General features: G+C 52.5%; 1 protein-coding gene across 7 annotated transcripts in view; it reads right to left on the bottom strand.

Annotated features, from left to right (window-relative positions):
- Positions 1-4,697: 4,697 nt before the first annotated feature.
- Positions 4,698-19,092, bottom strand: part of ARHGEF26 (Rho guanine nucleotide exchange factor 26) — a 174,806-nt gene continuing 160,411 nt past the window's right edge. For 6 of the 7 annotated variants that reach the window (XM_064164853.1, XM_064164851.1, XM_064164852.1 and 3 more), the window contains 8 exons: positions 18,761-18,890; positions 18,267-18,341; positions 16,454-16,543; positions 14,282-14,436; positions 9,252-9,461; positions 7,212-7,279; positions 6,982-7,086; positions 4,698-6,225 (listed from right to left, as the gene is read on the bottom strand). In XM_064164853.1, coding sequence (XP_064020923.1) covers positions 6,083-6,225; positions 6,982-7,086; positions 7,212-7,279; positions 9,252-9,461; positions 14,282-14,436; positions 16,454-16,543; positions 18,267-18,341; positions 18,761-18,890 — 976 coding nt within the window. In that variant the 3' untranslated portion in view covers positions 4,698-6,082. Of the gene's footprint in view, positions 6,226-6,981; positions 7,087-7,211; positions 7,280-9,251; positions 9,462-9,746; positions 10,780-14,281; positions 14,437-16,453; positions 16,544-18,266; positions 18,342-18,760; positions 18,891-19,092 lie in introns of those variants that run through there. The other variant, XM_064164854.1, reaches the window with a different exon arrangement.

Consider the following 19,092-nt stretch of genomic DNA (forward strand, 5'->3'; position numbering starts at 1 on the left):
CTGGGGGGAGAGCAGGGCCGTGCAGGGGGGCAGAGGGAGCAGGCAGTGCAGGGGGGCAGAGGGAGCAGGCAGTGCAGAGGGGCAGAGGGAGCAGGCAGTGCAGGGGGGCAGAGGGAGCAAGGCAGTGCAGGGGGGCAGAGGGAGCAGGCAGTGCAGGGGGGCAGAGGGAGCAGGCAGTGCAGGGGGGCAGAGGGAGCAGGCAGTGCAGGGGGGCAGAGGGAGCAGGCAGTGCAGAGGGGCAGAGGGAGCAGGCAGTGCAGGGGGGCAGAGGGAGCAGGCAGTGCAGGGGGGCAGAGGGAGCAGGCAGTGCAGGGGGGCAGAGGGAGCAGGCAGTGCAGGGGGGCAGAGGGAGCAAGGCAGTGCAGGGGGGCAGAGGGAGCAGGCAGTGCAGGGGGGCAGAGGGAGCAAGGCAGTGCAGGGGGGCAGAGGGAGCAAGGCAGTGCAGGGGGGCAGAGGGAGCAAGGCAGTGCAGGGGGGCAGAGGGAGCAAGGCAGTGCAGGGGGGCAGAGGGAGCAAGGCAGTGCAGGGGGGCAGAGGGAGCAAGGCCGTGCAGAGGGAGCAAGGCCGTGCAGAGGGAGCAAGGCCGTGCAGCGGGGCTGAGGCTTGGTTGTGGCTGTCAGGGGTTAAATTTGCTGCTAAACAGCACAGATTTGTGTGTGTGTGCTGGATAAAAAAGGTTGTTGCTGGCTCGGGCTGGATTAAAAGTCACGGAAGAAATAAAGGCAGCCAGTCACTAGTGGTGTCCCTCAGGGGTCAGTGCTGGGCCTGGTCCTGCTCAGTATCTTTATTGATGATCTGGACCAGAGGATTGAGTCCAGCATCAGCAGGTTTGCAGATGACACCAAGCTAGGAGCAGCTGTGGAGCTGTTGGAGGGTAGCAGAGCCCTGCAGAGGGACCTGGCCAGGCTGGATGGGTGGGCAGAGGCCAAGGGGATGAGACTGAACAAGGCCAAGTGCAGGGTTCTGCACTTTGGCCACAACAACCATCCAGCCTGGCCAGGTTGGGCTGCATGAGCTTGGGGTCTCTTCCAGTGTGGTTTATTCCATGATTCTAAGTGGTACCAATCCTGAGTGTACTCAGAATGGAGACTGAATTAAGTATACAATCAGCTGACCTGAAACAGATAAATCCTGAAGACTACAGGACAGAATTCCCTCGAAGGTTTGAACTTATCAGAAACAAGTAGTAGTCATTAAAAGCAGTATCTAAAGACAGTAAAATCTGTCAAACTTTGTAAGTAATGCCTCCAGGAGCAGAATTTATATGTAAATGTAGGATGACTTTAGTAGAGTGAATTGGTTAATAATATAATGGAGTAATTGATGGACCACAGGTACAAATATGTATGTGGTGTATAGTCATGTAACCAGTGGTGTGTGATCTGTGTAAGATGCTGTTTGAGCTCCTGGGGGCTGGATTTGCAGTTCACTACCTACACCAGTTCCTGCAGAGCCACAGCTGCATGGACTGTATTGTATGATCCTGCTCTGGCAGGGGGGTTGGGCTGGATGTTCTTCTTGGGTCCCTTCCAACCCCTAACATCCTGTGATCCATCAGGTAAAGAGCCTCCTTTGGGGATCTGCAGTAACAGCTTCACTCTCCTCATTCTTGGTGTTTGCAGTACTTTAATGATGCCTCAGTTTCTATCAAATGAAAGGCAAAGAGCAGTGGTAGTAATAACAGAGCCTGGGTGTTAGAATAGCAGTGTTGGCTGAACAAATTGGAGACAGCAGTTCCCTTATCTGCCCCCAGACTGGGGAGGATCAGTGCCAGACTGTGGTGTCAGGGTCACCACCAGAAGAAATCCACACTGAGGTGATCCTGGGTTCATGTGGTCAGATCTTTGCTCTCAGGTGTGAATAATGGTAGCAGCTGCACTTGAAGCATTTAGCTTAATGTACTGTAAAGCAGAAAAACGTCCCTGACTGAATGAAAAGTAGCCTGTTCCCAGTGTTGGGCATGCTGGCTTGGCCTGGGGCAGAGTCCATGTTCCTCATGGTGCTGTGTTAGGAGTTTGTAACGAAGCAGTGCTGGTAGCACAGGGACGTTCCAGCCATTGCTGAGCTGTGCCTGTGCTGTGTCCAGGCCCTTTTCCTTTCTCCTGCTGTCCCACTGTGGCCTTTGGGGTGCACAAGCAGCAGTGAGGGGACACAACTGTGAAAACTGTCCCCATTTGACCAAAGGGGTATCCCACATCAGCCACAGACCACCCTGCTCAGCAATGAAAGGTGGGAGATGAAGGAAGGACATTTGGAGTTGCGGTGTTTGTCTTCCCAAGTGATTAAGGCAGGGTGAAGCCCAGTTTTCCTGGAGATGCCTGCTGGTGGGAAGGGAAAGAATTCCCTGTTTAGCTTTGCTTGCACAAATGGCCTTTGCTCTCTCAGTTGAACTGTTTTGAGCTCAACCTGCTGGTTTCCTCCCATCCTCTTCCCCATCCCACTGCAGGGGAGGGAGCTGTGCGGGGCTGAGCTGCACAGCAAGGTTAAGCCATGACAGCTTATCAAACGAGCTGTGTGGTATTGCTGATGGAAAGGGTTTATCACGCCGTGTCACAGGGCTAGCCAGAGCCCGTGATTACTTGTATGCCCTCTTCATAGTGAACTTAAAGAGCTCTCTCTGCCCGTTAGGAGTTTCTAGCATCTTCTGGAAGCCTTGATTACAGAGTTAAACAGAACCCAGTGATGGTAATTAATTCATCCAGACCTTGGTGTTGTCTCCAGTTTGATGTTGTTGCAATACAGCTGTTGAAAAGTCATCTGCAGACCACAGTGGAACTAAGAGCAGCACTCTCTCTCTCTCTAATTTCCAGTTAAAAGCACCTCGGGTTTGCTCAAACATGGGAATTTGGGTTTGTTTCTAGCAGCCCTGTTCTGTTCACTTGACTCTGTTGAGAAACAAGTTTGTGTGAGTTTGTTCTGGGGTGTAAGATCTGTGCTGCACAGGCTGTTTCCTGAGGCTGAGGTGGGCTGAAGTGGGGCTGCTTTTACCTTTTGTAGCAAGTGAGCTTTATGCAAGGAGAACAGAAGGGCTTTTTGAGATAGAGGTCGAGGATAATGGTGCATTGTAGCACTGCTGTTCTGCCCACCTTACACAATATGGATTGAATTGCATCATGTAGAAAGGAAACTGAGAGCCTCTTGTTTTTTGTCAACTTGCTTAAATCCTGATTAGAGAAGTAAGAAAGGCACACGGAGCCCAGGCCCTGCGCAAATGGAAGTGGATGTCACACTAACAAACTCCCAGCTGCATTCCAGCTCTGCTGGGCTGTTTAGGTTAAATGGAAGATGCTAGTGTCATGTGCTCCTCCTTGGGGAGGAAAGAGTCTCTGTGTGTGTGTGCACATGGGCAAAAGCAATCTGTGGGTTTAGATCATTCCCTTTGCAATGCAAGTGCTCATCATCACTTCTTTTTTTGGCTGAAAAAGTTGTGGAGTTGCTGGAAGGGAAAAAAAGGCAGCACACAAACCCTTGGCTTTTGCACGTTTGTTTATGCAGAGTTTAATAGAAGACAGCAGAGCAGGACAAGTCAGTGTAAAGCTTTAAGAGCTGTTTGAGCTGTGCTGGAATTTAGAGTAGCATGACAAGAGCAGAGGAGGTGATACCAGTGAGCTGTGTTGTGCCTGCCAGAGGTGTGCTGACGCTGCACTGAGAACTGGAATAAGGCACTCCAGTGTCTTACTGGAGTGGTCTAGCTTAGAAAACACGGCAGCAGCTGCTGCAGGACACCTACTGCTCTTCAGGAGCTGCTGCTCACCAGAAGCCACCTTCTTTTAGTCTCCTTTGGTCGGGCACTGTGTAGGTGGGGCAAACATACCAAAGAATGACTGTTTATTCTCCAGATGTATACTAACTCCAGCTGAGGTCTGCATTGTAAAGAACTGCAATAGTTTTGCAGCATTTATTGTGACCAGTTTCATGTCTTGTGCAGCACACAAGCTGGAGCCAACAGGTCCCCTTCCTGTGTGCTCTGAACAGGGCCTTGTCTCAGCTTTCTCTCATTTACGTGTGCATCATGTTCTGCGGTGTGCAAATGGACTGCATCCCAGGGTCTTGAAGGCTCGAAGAGGACAGCAGGGCTGGTGAAGGGTGGCAGGCAGGCGCTGTGAGGCACAGCTGAGAACTTAACTGCGGTTTGGCTGGTTCAGAGAGGAGTAGGCTGAGTGGTGATGTCATTCTCTGCAGCTTCCAGAGATGTGGAGAGGGAGGTGCAGAGCTCTTCTCCTGCGATCCAGGGACTGGATCTATCTGTCAGGAGCCACTTCTTTACAGAGAGGGTGGCCAGACACTGGCACAGGCCCCTGAGGAGAGGGTTAATGCCACGAGGTGGCCAGCATTTAAGAGACACTTGGACACCGCCCTTCATAACATGCTTTACTCTGGCTGTAGGCCCCTTCCCACTGCAGCCATGCTGTCAACAGGTAAGGCAGCTGAAGAGCCTTTTGTTCTTGGCCATTTCCCATCCCCCTGTCACCAGCAGAGTTGCAGAGGAGATGCTCTCCTGGGCCTCCACTTGAGGTGTGGGTTCATGAGCATAGAGGTAAAGAGGCTCTAGTACAGCAGAAGCAGGGGCTATGGCACTGCTGCTCTTATCTTGACACAACAGGAAGCATAGAATCCCACCAGTTACAGAACAGTTAATGCCCATCCAGCATGAACAACCTGCAGTTCAAAGAGTATTTCTTCAATTAAAAAAGCTCTTTTTAGTAAGAATTTAAAAGTGGTTTATTGATTGTTGTCCTATAAAATCACAAAAGTCTTTAATTCCTGAAGAACTGTGTCCAACAATAGGAAAAATGGGGGGGGGGGAAAGACTCTTTACAAAACATTACAGCATTTTTGGAAAACCTTAGGCACGAAAAATATTATATACAGGGTATTAAAAAATCTGAATAAAATTAATGTCTGGATTTATACATTCAGCTGTTAAACAAACACCTGCCTGTGAATAATAACAGTTGTTGTTAAAATATTAGCAGTACTTTTACTACGTTAAATAAGTCTTTGTCCAATTTACAGCTTCTCATTATTTTATCAGTCTGCTTATAAATTAATTTACATGGCTGCAGAACCACAGTCAGGCTGCCAAGGGAAGGCTCTTGCACAGAATTATTGCCTTCCTGCAGGACTTTGTTACAGTCACCAATTGGTATCAAAGATACAGCCCCTTTCAACAAGAGGAAGCTCTCTCCCTCGCTGTTACTGAGCAGGGAGGCTGCGTTTTACCTGCTGGTCCTGGGAAAGGCAAGGGGGTCTATAATACAAACTCACACCTATGTACAGAGGGGATGCAGGGGCACTTACTTTGTGAGTGCATTTCCTTCACACAACAGGCACTGGTGGTTGTTGGCATGAAACTCAAAAGCTAACCTGTGGATGCCAAAGTTGTGTGGGTGTAGTTGAGTGTAGTGCAACCGTGAGGAGTCTCATCTAAAGCAGAGACAAGCAGGTGTGAGGCAGCACCAAGGTGAGCTCTGAAAGCAAGGGCCCAGCATTACCTGCAGTAGTGCGCTCCTGGATTTTTCTGGCAGCCTGGGGCAGCTTTGTCAACATCTCTCCGAGCCTGGGACAGCTGGGACTTTGTGCTGCAGAGGTAGGGTCCTGTGTGAAGTACAGGACGTTCTAGAACTGGGTTTTCTAGCTTAGCTTAGGCACAGACTGTGACACCAGGAGGCGTCGCATTGCCATACTCTGGTACTGGTGTGTAACACTGGAGTTTACTAGGGAATGCTGCTGTTCACCTCCAGCTCAAAGGACTGGGTGAGGTTCTGCTCTTCAGCCTTCTGTTGCAAGAAGAAAGGCAGAGGGAAGGATGGAGGAACCAGAGCTGAAACGTGAGTCAGAGAGATGTGTGGCTGGTCTCCAGTGCCTGAAAAGCTCATTCTAAGCTGAAATCTGTGACTGCCTCAGACAGATTTCAGAGCTTTCAAAACACAAACCAGAAAGGGGACAAAGTGTCCAAATCGGAGCTCTGTTACCTAGATCTCTGCCTTGGTGCCCCTTGTCTTCCCTCGAGAGCTGCGGGGCCCCTGCTGCCAGCAGCTAGTGCAAATCCTGTAGCGAGCTGGGAAGACACAAAGCTCCGCTAGACGTTGGTCTCCAGGCCCAGCAGGCGTCCCATCCTCTCCATGTTCTTGTCCAGCGTGGCACGGCAGGTGATCTCCTTGGCACACTCCATGGGGAACCAGCCTCTCTCCCCGTCCCGCAGCCGCTCCCCTTCGTACCAGCCTGTGCGGGGAGCAAAAGGGGGACGGACCTCAGCACAGCACTCGGCACTACTGTTCTCTAGGCATAAAGCACCAGGCTGAAAGAGGTCTGGCAGGTTTTTATGCAGCAGCCCAAGAACAAACTAGACTGTAAGAATAAATAGTGTACAAAGTGTTGTAAATATCACTATTGTTATTCAAATACAGTTTCAATAAGCCAGAGGCTCAAATGGCAGTGTAAAGAAAGCAATGCAGCACAATCTCATTTCATATCTAGCAAGGAAGTACCTGAAGTGCTGACAGCTGTTGGAATTCCCTGCACATGCAGGCAGGATCTCTGCTGATCTCAGGCTGCAAACTTAGCAGAGCCCCTGGGCCAGACCCCTGTAGCTACCAGGCAGTGAGCACAGCACATGACACCACTACCACCCTCCCTCTCTCTCTCTGACAAGCCTGGTGCTCACTCGCTCACTGAGGTGTCTGAGCTCCATGCTCTCAGGCAGCATTCAAAGAGTTTGTCACCATTCCACATCTCAAGGCCAGCAGATCTTTCCTGCAGCTATGATGTCTAGAAAGTAGGTCAGGCCATGAGTTACTTTGACCAGCTGTTGCCTTAGCAGAGACTGAGACTGTCCTTCAGTAAAGCTGAGTCAAAACACTCCCAGCTCTGCTGGAAGCTGTGCCTCTAGGCACTGTAGGGCCAGTGCAACAGGATGCTTCTAGCTGGATTCCCCTGCAGAGGGGACAGATGGCTCCAGACAGCAGAAGTCTCACTCACCATCGTTTACTTTCTGGTAAACTAAGACAACATCAGCAACCTGGAGAGACAGCTCATCAGACTGCTTGGCTGTGTAGGTCCGGGTGATCTCCACCTGAGTCAGAGCTGTGCAAAGACAGGCTGAGTTAAAGAGGGTATCAAGGCTGCTTTTAGTACATCTCTGCACTAAGGGGCAGTGCATTTCTGCCGCCTTGGCAAAGCTGCCCAGAATCCCCTCAGCTGGCACTTACTGGTCCTGTCCGTTGTCTGCCTGTCTCTGTCCCGGCCCAGCGCTGTGATCCAGCGAGCTCGGTCACTCCTGCAACAGCGAACACAGCTTTGGTTCCCAGCTCACACTCACAATGCTCCCTTGGCCCGGAGGCTGCGTTTCATTTTGCCTCATTCTTACTGGCTACAGAAAGAAACCGAATCTGCCTTCCCCTCCTTTCAAATCTGGCCAGAAGGTGTCACACTGCTGCTAGTAATCTGTTACTCAAACAAGGCAAACGATTAAGCAAGTTGGATTAAGGAAAAAACTTCCCACCATGAGGGGCAGCTGCCTGCTGCCTGCTCCACCTTGGATGCTTTTGCAGTCATGCAGGTGAACTGCTTCCCTCCAGTCTGTGAGCACTGGTTCCCATTAGCAAAACCCAAACCCAGCCAATAGATAAAGTCTCTGAGAAATGCAACAGCAGTCACTAACCCAGGGGGTTTGCTGGGAGTGCTCTCTGGGATGGTGCCAGGCTGGCTGCCAGTCTCAGCATATGCTGACCCACAGGCTGTGCTGTGTTATCTTCTGACAGGTCCTGACCCATCACAGATACCAGGACCCACACACCCAGCACGTGATGTGCCCAAGGACTGTGCTAGAAAGCTTTGTGCCAGCAAAACCATTTTGGTTTCAGTTGTGCAAAAGGTGCTGCAGCCTGGCCCTGCGAGTCCCCTTCCCAGCCTCCTCAGAGTTCAAGTGGAGTTTTGCTGTAGAGTGATGCTGTACAAAGCAGGGAATGTTCAGCTACAGCCACTCTTTCCTCCTGACACACGCTGCCAGCCTGCTGCTGCTGTTGCAGTGTCCAGCAGACCGAGGGTGCATCTGCAGAACACAATGTCCCTTCATGCAGAGCCCAGACAACTGCGAACGTACTGCCCAGTGCGGCCCGTTCCCAGACACGCCTGAATCATCTGCTGGCTTTACAATCAGAGCTTTACCAGGCCTCCTCTGTGCTCTGTAGCTCCTTTCAGGGCTATTCTGAGTGCTGAGAGCAAACTCCAGGCTGTCAGTTTTTCCAGGCCATGTCTGGAGCACTGTTTGATCTCCCTGTCCCGCCGCCAGCTCTGCCACACAGATGCCATCGGCCACTCTCAGGGCACACAGCAGCCATGGCTCTTGGGTATGCGCCCCCCAAAGAACAAGACACTGCTTGTTGCTGCTTCCTAAAGCAGAACACTCCAGAGCTGTGCCAGGCTAACGAGGCTTACCTCTACCCCAGCACAGACTCCCCAGGCACTGCCAAACTCCTCCTCCCATTTAAGCCAGCACTGGTCCCACTCAGCCAGTACAGTCACTAACACATTGCTGTGCCAGGGCACCCTGCACTGACACCATCGTGCTTCAGGATGCACCTGAGTCTGTCTCCCCCAGCTCATACTGGTGATTATTAACATTATTATGTATATCTTAAAGCTTTGTTATAACAATAGAACATGAAGAACTATACCATGATTATAAACTACCTTACCAGCTCGGCTGGGCAGAAAACCTGTATCCTGACTTCCAGTTCTGGGGCTTGCTAGAGAAGCAACCCCAGGGATGACTCAGGACCTTCAGTGACATTGCAGGTGACATTAAACAAGAGGCCCCCTCCACAGTGCCATGTGTCATGCTTAGGGTGTGTAGGTTACTAACACTTGTGTTAAGCAGCACAACTTTGATTTTTCAAGCTGTGAAACCTCTTAAAACTAAATGGGAATTCCTTCCACAGCTTCCCTGCACCCCATGAAATCCAAACGACTGACATCTGCCATGCAGCTCTTGTTTGCATCCCCCAGGAACAGGCAGAAAACATCCAGAAGTCCCTGGCTGAGGACTGCCAATCCCCAAGGCAGAGGCGTGGTGAATTCTCAGCCTGAAGACCTGCAGCACCTAACACTGTGTTCTCAGGCTGGCAGGGGTTCAGCACAGCCACTCCTCCATCAGTCCTACAGCATGACCTCAGGGAACGGCACCAACAGGACACAGACTGCTGAGTCCTCTCTCCAGGAGCTTGTTAGAGAAACTGAACTTTACTCACGGAGTGTCTGTGCCCAGCAGCAGCTCCACACGCTCCCCGGCGTGGTTGCTGAGCACTGCCAGCCGGAAGAGGTGAGCTGCGGAGCTCTGCCGTGAGTACAGCATGGTCGAGGTGTTCTTCACAGGAGAGGAGGTCAGGTCCTCACCGTCGCACTGCTGCACCACCAGCTGGTCCCTCAGAGAGTAGTCTGTCACATTGTAACTCTCTTCACTGCAGAGCAGAGAGGAGAGAAAGACCCCACAGGTTAATGGTTAGGTATGACTGGGACCAAACTCGGGCACTGAATCCACATTTAACCAGAGAGCAGCACACGATTCTTCCAGCACCTCAGGTCTTCATCTTTTCTGTTCAGAGACACAGAACAGAGCAGGTTTTAAACCACACAACTCTAGTGGCACGTCTAGGTGGCTCTGGTGGCCTCTATCGATGGGGTGAGCTTAAGTTAACCCCCCCTACACCAGAGAGCAGGCACAGCAGTGGTACAGAACTGCACTGTCTTCTTCTGGAGCTTCAAGTGAACAACAGACCTTCATTTTAGACTGTCACAGGGAAAAACCTAACGTTCCCCCTTTCCTGTGCCCAAAACATAAGCTCAGGCTGCTGTGAACTTCAGGAACAGGCTGGGCAAAGGCTCCTCTAGAATAAAAGAATCATAAACTGCAGCAGGTTGGAAAGGCCCTGTAGAAGTTCTCTAGTCCAACCCTCTGCAGTAAGCAGAGACATGCCCAACTAGAGCAGGGCTGCTGCAGAATCCACTGTGCCACCTACCTCTTAGAAAGCCCTTTGTAAAGAAATACACCAGCTCTAGGTGGTAAGAGTAAGTATTGCTCTTCAAAGCAAGCAGCAAGGGTCCTAGGAAAGGACTCAAATCAGAAGCTGTGCTTATGGTTGAAGTGTAAGTGGAGGGGTGCCCACAGCATCAGCCATCACCAATCAGCACAGAGAACTGCCTGGTAGAGTTGAGAGCAGAAGGGCTTGAAGACACAAACACACTTCCCTCAGCAGCAGCTTTACATTCCTGAATGCAGAACCACCTCAGCTCATCAGCATCTCCTGCCAGGTGAGAACAGGCAGAGCAGGTCTGGAGGAGGCCTGTGTCACTGTCACACACCGCAGGGAGCTGGCATCTCAGCTCCTGTTCTTCCATCCCTGCCATGTACCTACAGCACAGGCTTCAGCTTCAGGCCCATCGGGCATCCCAGCCAGAGCTCTGCTCTGAGCCTGAGCCCAAATCCTTGTCCTAGCTCTTGGGTTTGCTGCCTGCTTGTACCAAGGCTCAAGTGGCAAATAACTGCAATTCCAAGTGCTTCAAGTTGTGAAATCCAGCTCAAGAAACCACTTCAGAAGCTGCAAATCATCACAAGAGAAGCAGCTCAAGAAGCTGTTTCCATGGCAGCTTGCAAGTGTGCTTCCCAGCCTGCCTTAGCTGCACCTGCCAGTTCACCAGGGGACATCATAGCCTGGTGCCCTCAGCATGGCCTGGAAGCTTGCAAACTTCTCCTTCTTGTACCAGTGTAGGACGAAACACCTGAAGAGGTAAGCAAGAGCTACTTACTAATCCCACCCAGCCCTCACATCCCTGCCTGTCACATTTTGGGGTGGGTCAAATGCATCGTGTCAAGGTCCAGCTGAAAGTAAAAGCTGTGCAGCTCTGTCTCAAGTGCCAAACAGCAACACTGCAGCCTCAGCTCACTGTGGCTCATTAAAATAACTCACATAGAGAAAATACTTGAGAGGATTAATTTTGCTACCAGAGATCCACAGCAAGCCCAGTGCTGAGCTGCTACTGATGGGAGCCCAGAGAGCTGCAGGGTGAAAGGTGCTGCTCCCCTGCTGGCTGCTCGAGAGGAAAGCAGTGCTCGGAGCTGCCTGTCTGCGGGGATGTGTTCTGCCAGTCCTGGGCTCTCAGACACCTCAGTAGCTAAGAGAATGGCCCAGTGGTCACATGTAACCCTTCAGAAGGAAAGGCTGAGCCACAGTGACTCCAGCCCAGTTCTTGCTGCTTTCTGAGACTCTCAGCAGTGCAGCAATTTCTCTGCTGAAGTTCCAGTGCCGAGGGCTTTGCAGAGGCTGCTGTGTGTGGGGTGCAGCTGCTGTAAAAACAAAGCCTTTATTCCAGCTGTGTAGGGTAGGTTTTGCCTTTTTTCTGATCAAGTACTTGAACATTTTTTTTCTCTGTTCATTTTTCTCCAGGTCCCCAACCAGTGCCAAAAGTTCTGACTCCCCCTCTGCTGGTGGTGTCCACTCTCAGGGCTGGAACCACAGCTCCCTGCTCGGGTACCACTGACACAGGCACAAACACACCAAACCTTCCAGCAGCTTCAGGGGGCTTTAAAGCCTCTCCACACTCTTCTGATTAACCCAGGCTGGAGCACATCTGCTATGAGAGGCTGAGGGAGCTGGCGTTGTTCAGCCTAGAGAGGGGAAGATTCCTGGGGGACCTCAGAGCTGCCTTCCAGTACCTGAAGGGATCCTACAGGAAGGCTGCAGAGGTATTTTTCATGAAGGTGTCCAGAGCCAAGCCAAGGGGGGAATGGTTTGAAGCTGAGGCAGAGCAGGGATAGGCTAGATCTGAGGAAGTTCTTCAGTATGAGGGTGGTGAGACTCTGGGAAAGGTTGCCCAGGAGGCTGTGGCTGCCTTCTCACTTGGGGGTGTTCAAGGCCAGCTTAGATGAGGCCTTGAGCAGTCTAGCTGAGCGGTGTCCCTGCCCACAGGTGATGTCTGAGTTGCTGAGGCTGTGGTGATCCTTACAGTACAGATTTTCACAAACTAAAGATGACATAAGTGAGCTTCTGGAGCTCCAGATCAATGACACCAAGGGCACCTTGGGTCCTGAAGGGGAGACAGGAAGGCTTACAAGGAGGTTTGGGGTTCAGTAAAGCACACTGAGAAGTTTAGTGTTTCAGAAAGCTACACCTCAATTCCCACACACATAACCCAGGAGTCCTGCCTGAACTTATCTTCTGGGAAAGGCTCTTCCCTCAGCCACAGCCCATCTAAAACTGACTGTGGTTGTCCCACTGGAGGAAAGACCAAGTGCTTTGAGAGAGGCTGGGAGGAGAGACTCTGGGTTTCCCCTGGACCCAGCTCTGGAGTCAAACTGATTAATTGGTCTGCAAAGAGATGCCACTTGGCCCTGAGGAGCATTGTTTCATGTGCCAGCTGGGGCAGCTGAGGGGTCCTAATGAAGAATAAAACCATTTTGTGTCTCACATCCATCAGGCTCTTGTCTCCTCCTTCCACAGGGAAAGGCTGTGGTGGTTGGTGTGCTGGAAGGGAAGGTGATGGCTTGGTGGCTTCGCTTGGGTGCTCTGTGGTTGGTTGCTTGTGTGTGGGTGGATGGTTTGGCCGTTTTGGGGGGGGTGTTTGTGTTGACTTTGTTTTGACATGGGTTTATTTTGTTTGTAGATTGTTTTTAATGCATTTGTGAACAAGTCTGTTCAGCATTTTGGCCTGGGGAATCTCTGCTCAGCCAAGGACTGAACAAGCAACACCAGCTGGGGATGCTGCTGGAGCTACTTGGGAATCTTGCAGCTGACAAAGCAATGGAGGAGAAGGAGGAGGGGGAGGGGTGGTTTGTGCCACCTTAGAAGTTGTGTTTCAGGAGATTCTTAAGTGAAAACACAAACACTGAGTCTCAACTAGCAACCAGTACTTCTGTCCAGCACTGTGGAGCCCATGGCAGCAGAGGCTCAAGAAAGATCCAGAGCTGAAGCATCATTAACACTTACTCCTCTTCACCTGGGCAGGGTCCACCCCTCACAGCCAGTGCCAGTTGAGTCTGCCACTTAGATCTGTTGTCAGGGGGTCCTGGGACAGTGACTGACTCTGGGCATGAACAGGAACTGCTCTTGAGTTCTGTCTTGCTGGGCCCAGTTAGGACATTCCCATCCCACCAGCTGCAAGCCATTAGGAATGAAAGCCCCAAGGCTTTGACAGCAAGCAAGTGTCCAAATCTGATGCCTGAGCTGGATGAGCAGCCCACACCACACAGCTTAGCCACATGGAATGGACTCTTCCCTGCTGGCCCAGCTCCAGGGTTTGCTCAGCCACCACAGCAGGGATGTGGCAGCAGTCCCAGGAAGAGAGAAAGGGTTACAGGGGTGCCATAATCTGTGCTGCTGGGATGGAGCCAGGAGCCTTCACAGAGGCGCTTCAGCTAAGATGCAATCTCAGCAGCACCTTCACCTCAGCCAGGTAGGAACCTGTGCTTGCCTCTCACCCTCAGTAGCCCCCCTTCACCTCAGTGTTTCTGCCCTCCATTTCCCTCTGCCTTCCCCTCTGCTGAACTATCAGCACTGTCTTCCCAGGTTGTGTATCAGACACCACTCCTCCAAATTTAACCTATGGACTGGAGGTGCCACAGAAGGGTGTCTTCAAAAGTAGCTGTGCTTGGCTTAACTGGCCCATCTAGAGGCAAAATAATTGTCCTTCCAAACAGCTTTTAGCCTCAGGAATGAGGTTTATCTGTCAAGTGTTCTCCCTTAGCAACAGCAGGGCATGGAAGCTCCAGCCCTGTGCTGTGATAAATACACGTCTGGGGAGAAGAACTGCAGGGAGCCAGCTGGAAGTCATCTCCCATGCATCATCCTCAGGACAGCCTCTCCGAGGGAAGCATGGAGAGGCTGCTTTACCCTTTGCTCAGGCATCAAGGATGGACTTCAATTTGTTTGACAATCTGGAATTTCAACTCCTGTGTAAGGAGCAGTCAGTGGTCACTGCTGAGCAGCCTGAGAGCAGCACTGCAGGCTCACTAACTTCTCCTTTCCCTCTAGCACAGCTTAAAACTCTCCAAGGCTTTGCAAGTGGTTCCTGGACTTCATCTCTATGCCCTTAGTTCCTCCTCTCTTGTGTTGCAGATGTCTGGCTACAAAATGCTGTTCAAGTGCTGTGGATGGGACCAGGTTTGCTGTTCCACAGGCAGAGCTTTGGGTTTCATTCCCCCTTGGGTGAGTCCCATGTGGAGAGGATAACACAAAAAGGCAGTAGACAACTCAGCTGTTTGATTTCATGGTGGTGAAGCTCTTACCTCTTCTTCTTGGTGATGATGAGGACGTCATTGAAGAGGAAGAAGTACACCTGCTGCTTACTAGTCCTTTTGGAGAAGAGGCCAGGCTCCTCCACATAGGCTGTTAGCTCTCCCCTTTTCAGCAGCCACCGTGAAGAGGAAACCAGGGGAAATGGCTACAAAGCAAGCAGGCAACATCTTCAGCCTCCAAAAGGAAAGGGTTTCAAACATCTGCTAGCTGTGTGGAAACAAATGCTTGAGTACTTTGGAGCTCAGAAGAGAGGTTATCAAGTTCATGTCTCACACACAACAAGTAGCTGCCTGCAAACACTTCTCAAACTTCCCTGAATTCTTTGCTGCTGCTCAAACTCATTCTGGGTCTTGCTTAGGCTAATGAAGAAAACTGCTCCTGCCTTCCTTTACAGCACCTCTCACATGCTGCTGAGCAGGAGTTGCTCATTCAGCCTGGCAGCTGTCACCTGCATTCTGCACAAGCTGTCTCCTTCCATCCTTCCAGCACCCCAGCTGCCCCTTCCAGAGCCAGCTCCAGCCTGTCCATACCTGCCCCAGACCCACACCAAAACCATATCCTGAGCTCTGGGATCTGCTGCTGGGAGAACAAAACAGACTCCTGATTTTACCTGCTGCCACCCCCTTGTCTGAGTCCCAGGGTGGGGGTTCACAGTGCCTCTGACATGGCAGCACCACAAAACGCATCTCCCAGAGGTGCTGTTTCTGCCCCCAGCAGCACCACAGAGCCCTGTGTGTTCTGTTTAGGGCAGGGGAAGGATTCCACACGTTGCCCTGACAGCTGCAGCACTGCACTGCTCCTGACCAAACAAAGCAGGCCTGCTTGCACCTTCAACACAAGTCACAAACTAACCTGCTTCCCAAACACCAAAGCACGTTTGCAGGAAAAGAAAACCCAAACATCATTCTGGTGCTTAGGGTGGAAAAAGAGAAGAATAAAACCTTCTGAATAACAAAAAAGCAGCAATTCCACAGCTGAGCAATGTACAAAACTGGCCAGAAGTGAGCATCTCTTGTGCTGCTGTGAAGCACTGCACACTTCCACCGAACACAAGATCCCCAAGCGCCCAGGCTGAGAGCAGAAAGACTTCACCTCACTGCCAACCGCTGCAGCCCACAGTTCCAGCACCACAGTGGCTGTTTCACAGACAGAAAGCACCTGGAAGATTTCTATTTGAGGACGAGCTACAAACTCCTCTGCTCTGTACTGCCAGGGAGGGCATCCAGCCCCGTTTCCTCACTGGCTGTTCTAGAGCAGCTGGTGTTCACCCAGCAGGCTGTCACTGACACGGGGCCAGAGCAGCCCTTCCCATGCCAGCTGGCAGGCTCCCGAACCACAGAGCAGGTCAACACCACTCAGGGGTCAGAGTTAAGTTGTGGAAAGGGAAAAACCTGCATTAAAAAACCCAGAGGACACCAAAAGTTGCTGTGGGTGCCACAGAACCACTGAGAGCTGCTGCCTGTAGCCTGCACGGGGGAGAACTGCATGGGGCCCCCTGCTTTGGAAAGCGGCATCAGGAGTGGGCATCCTCTTCCCACAGGCACAGGGAGAGACTGAACACTGCTGGGTGCTTCTGAGATGTGTTTAAGGCCAGGCTGGATGAGGCCCTGGCCAGCCTGCTCTAGGGTAGAGTGTCCCTGGGCATGGCAGGGGGTTGGAACTGGCTGCTCCTTGTGGCCCCTTCCAACCCTGACTGATTCTTTGACCCTATGTGAATGAAGCCACCCAAGGGGCTCAGATGATGCAGAGGCTTGAGACTCACTGCCACAGTTAGCAAGCACAGGGAGGCCACTCGAGAGCTGTTTGTCACTGCAGGACACCAGGCCACTGCTTGCAGGCTTTGGTCAACGTTTGAGAAGAAAAATGCCTATGGAAGCTGAAAGACATCACCCTAAGGTACTTCATAATCCACAGAGCAGCATCTACAGCCCTTTGGCCTGGCAGAGTCAGGTCTGCAGAGACTGGAATGAAGTGGTGAGTGTGAAAGCTCCTCAGGGCTGAGCCAGGCAGCAAGGGAAGGCAGATGCTGAACTGCTCTCACTTCACTCCCTGCAGTCTGACCAAGAACCTCTAAATGCATGAACCTCTACTTACACCCCTGGTACCAAACACCTCACCAAAGGGCACTGGCTGTGAGAGGGCACCAAGTGTCACCACCATACCTTGATCTTGAACTCCAGCTGGGAGTTGATGGTGTACATCATCTCTGTCCTCTCCATCTTCCGGGCACCTTCGTTGCACAGCCGCACCAGCTGCAAAGGAGAGGTGGAGGGAGCAGGTTGGATGCACTCCAGACTCATCACACAGGAAAATGCAATCCTGGACAAACCACCCTGAGACCAACAGTGGTGCCAGCTGTGCCATGCCCACCCTGCACACCCAGCCCCCTCATAGCAGCCTGGGCCAGCAAGGACGCAGCATGGCAGCAGCAGTCTCACTGGGCTGGCCTTTGGGAGGCCATGCTGAAGCTTGTGGCAGTACCACTGAGGTGTGGATGGGGGTGGGAGCACATCACAGAGCTGGTTTGATTGGTAGAGACCCCCAGGGTCAGAAAATCCAACCATCAGCCTGACACCACCATGGCTATCAAACCATGTCCCCAAGTGACGTGGCCACAGGTTTCTTGAACACCTGCAGGGATGAGGACTCCACCCTGGGCAGCCTGTGCCAATCCCTGACCACTCTTGCAGCTAAGTAGTTTTCCCCAGTGCCTAACCCAAACCTGCCTTGGCATAATTTGAGGCCATGAGCAAAGAGGAAAAGCCTGAAAATGCATCCCCCTGAACCCCACAGCATCCTGCTGGATCTGCCAGCCTGCAACAGGCCTTTTCTCCTCTCCACACACAGCACCTGTGCCAGGAAATGCCCCCCCGGTGCTGGCAGCAGAACTGAGTCTGGGGTCCACCAGAGAGTAACTTAGGCACAAAAACAACTCCTAGTGGCCTTTCCTGAATAAAACCACCAAGAGCTTTTAACCCTTCTGTGCTCTCCCCCTCTGCATCAAACAGCTCTGGGTTTGCCTTAAAGCAGCCAAGCCTGTGCTAGGCCCCAGGCAGTGCCCAGCCTCAACACGCCGAGAAAGGGTTAGCAAACACTTCACCTTTCACCGCAGCTCCTGGAGGCAAATCCCAGCCCCTCCCCAGACCTCTAGGTGTGCTTAGAAGATTGAAGGCTTTGTCTCTGCTGGGGGCAGCGCTGGGCTCGTTGGCCGCCTGTGTGCTGCGGAGCAGCTGGCAGCGAGCACAGTGAGTGTGTCCAAGCACAGAGCCAGAAACATGAGAGCTCATCCCAAGTGGCTAACAAACCCCCAGGAGCAGACGATGCGCACTGGGGGCTTGGAAACGACACAAGCACCCATTGGGAAAGACATCAAATGCAGAGGAATTCCCAGCTGAACTCTGAAGCTTGCAGGGCAGGGAAGTGATCCTGCCCCTCTGCTCCACACTGCTGAGACCCCACCTGGAGTGCTGCAGCCAGTGCTGGAGCCCCTGGGACAAGAGGGATGTGGAGGTGCTGGGAGGTGTCCAGAGAGGGGCCACGAGGATGAGCAGAGGGCTGGAGCTGCTCTGCTGTGAGGAGAGACTGAGGCAGTTGGGGCTGTGCAGTCTGGAGAGGAGAAGGCTCCCAGGGGACCTTACTGTGGCCTTGCAGGATCTGAAGGAGCTACAAGAAAGCTGGGGAGGGACTTGTGAGGCTGTCAGGGAGTGACAGGACTGGGGGGAATGGAACAGAGCTGGAAATGGGGAGAGTCAGCTGGAGGTTAGGGAGAAGTTCCTCAGCATGAGGGTGGTGAGAGCCTGGCAGGGGCTGCCCAGGGAGGTGGTGGAAGCCTGATCCCTGGAGGTGTTTCAGGCCAGGCTGGCTGAGGCTGTGGGCAGCCTGCTCTGGTGTGAGGTGTCCCTGAGTATGGCAGGAGGGTTGGAACTGGCTGATCTCTGTGGTCCCTTCCAGCCCTGACTGTTTCTGTCACCATACCTTGCTCACTTCCTTCAGAGCTCTCTTGCAGTTCTCATACTTGGGTGAATCCTTGGGCGTCTTCTGGCAAATAGTCTGGAATAGAGCACAGGTCACTTAGTTGGAGTCACAGGCACAGGCAAATGGAGCTGTGCAGATGTGCTCACTGAACCCAAAGGGGTGCGAGCTGTGCACGGGGCCATGCCAGAGAGCACAGGATCACCTCTTCAGAGCACTCCCTCACAGTAAGGGCTCCCCCCACCCCGTGTCACAGCCATTTTGACCCTTTCCTGTGCAACTTTTCTGCCAGTGTCTCCATAGCTGAGTGCTGAAGGAGGCAGCAGGAAGCTCCTGTCACAGCCAGGGAACAAATGCTGCAGTGCTGCACAATCTGCAGCCCTCAACCTGCTACGAGCGAGAGATGAAGAGACAGGAAGGAAGAAGGAACTGGGTGTGCCAGAAGACAAAGACCGAGGCCAGAGCAACCAGGGGAAGCAGCAGGGAGCTGTGCTCACGTCCATCAGCAGGGGCAGCCGAGTCACCCTCTGCATGGGCAGGATGAGGAAGGAGATCATCGGCAAGCTCCGGCAGTCCTCGTGGGCCTCGATCCGCGACAGTGCCTCTTTGAACGCAGGGTTTGTGGCTCTGGGGGCACAAGAGGAGATGCTTCCATGGCACCTGGCACCAGAGGCAACCACCACCGTTCTACCCAGGCAGACCTAACAGCAGCCTGACTGCACCTAAAGGGCCCTAGGGAAGGCTGCAGAGACACTGTGTGCAGAGGGCTGCAGGGACAGGATGAGGGCAGTGGCTTCACACTGGAGCAGAGCAGATGGAGACTGGACGC

The sequence above is a fragment of the Pogoniulus pusillus genome, chromosome 26 (assembly GCF_015220805.1).
Source record: "Pogoniulus pusillus isolate bPogPus1 chromosome 26, bPogPus1.pri, whole genome shotgun sequence".
Classification (NCBI taxonomy): Eukaryota; Metazoa; Chordata; class Aves; order Piciformes; family Lybiidae; genus Pogoniulus; species Pogoniulus pusillus.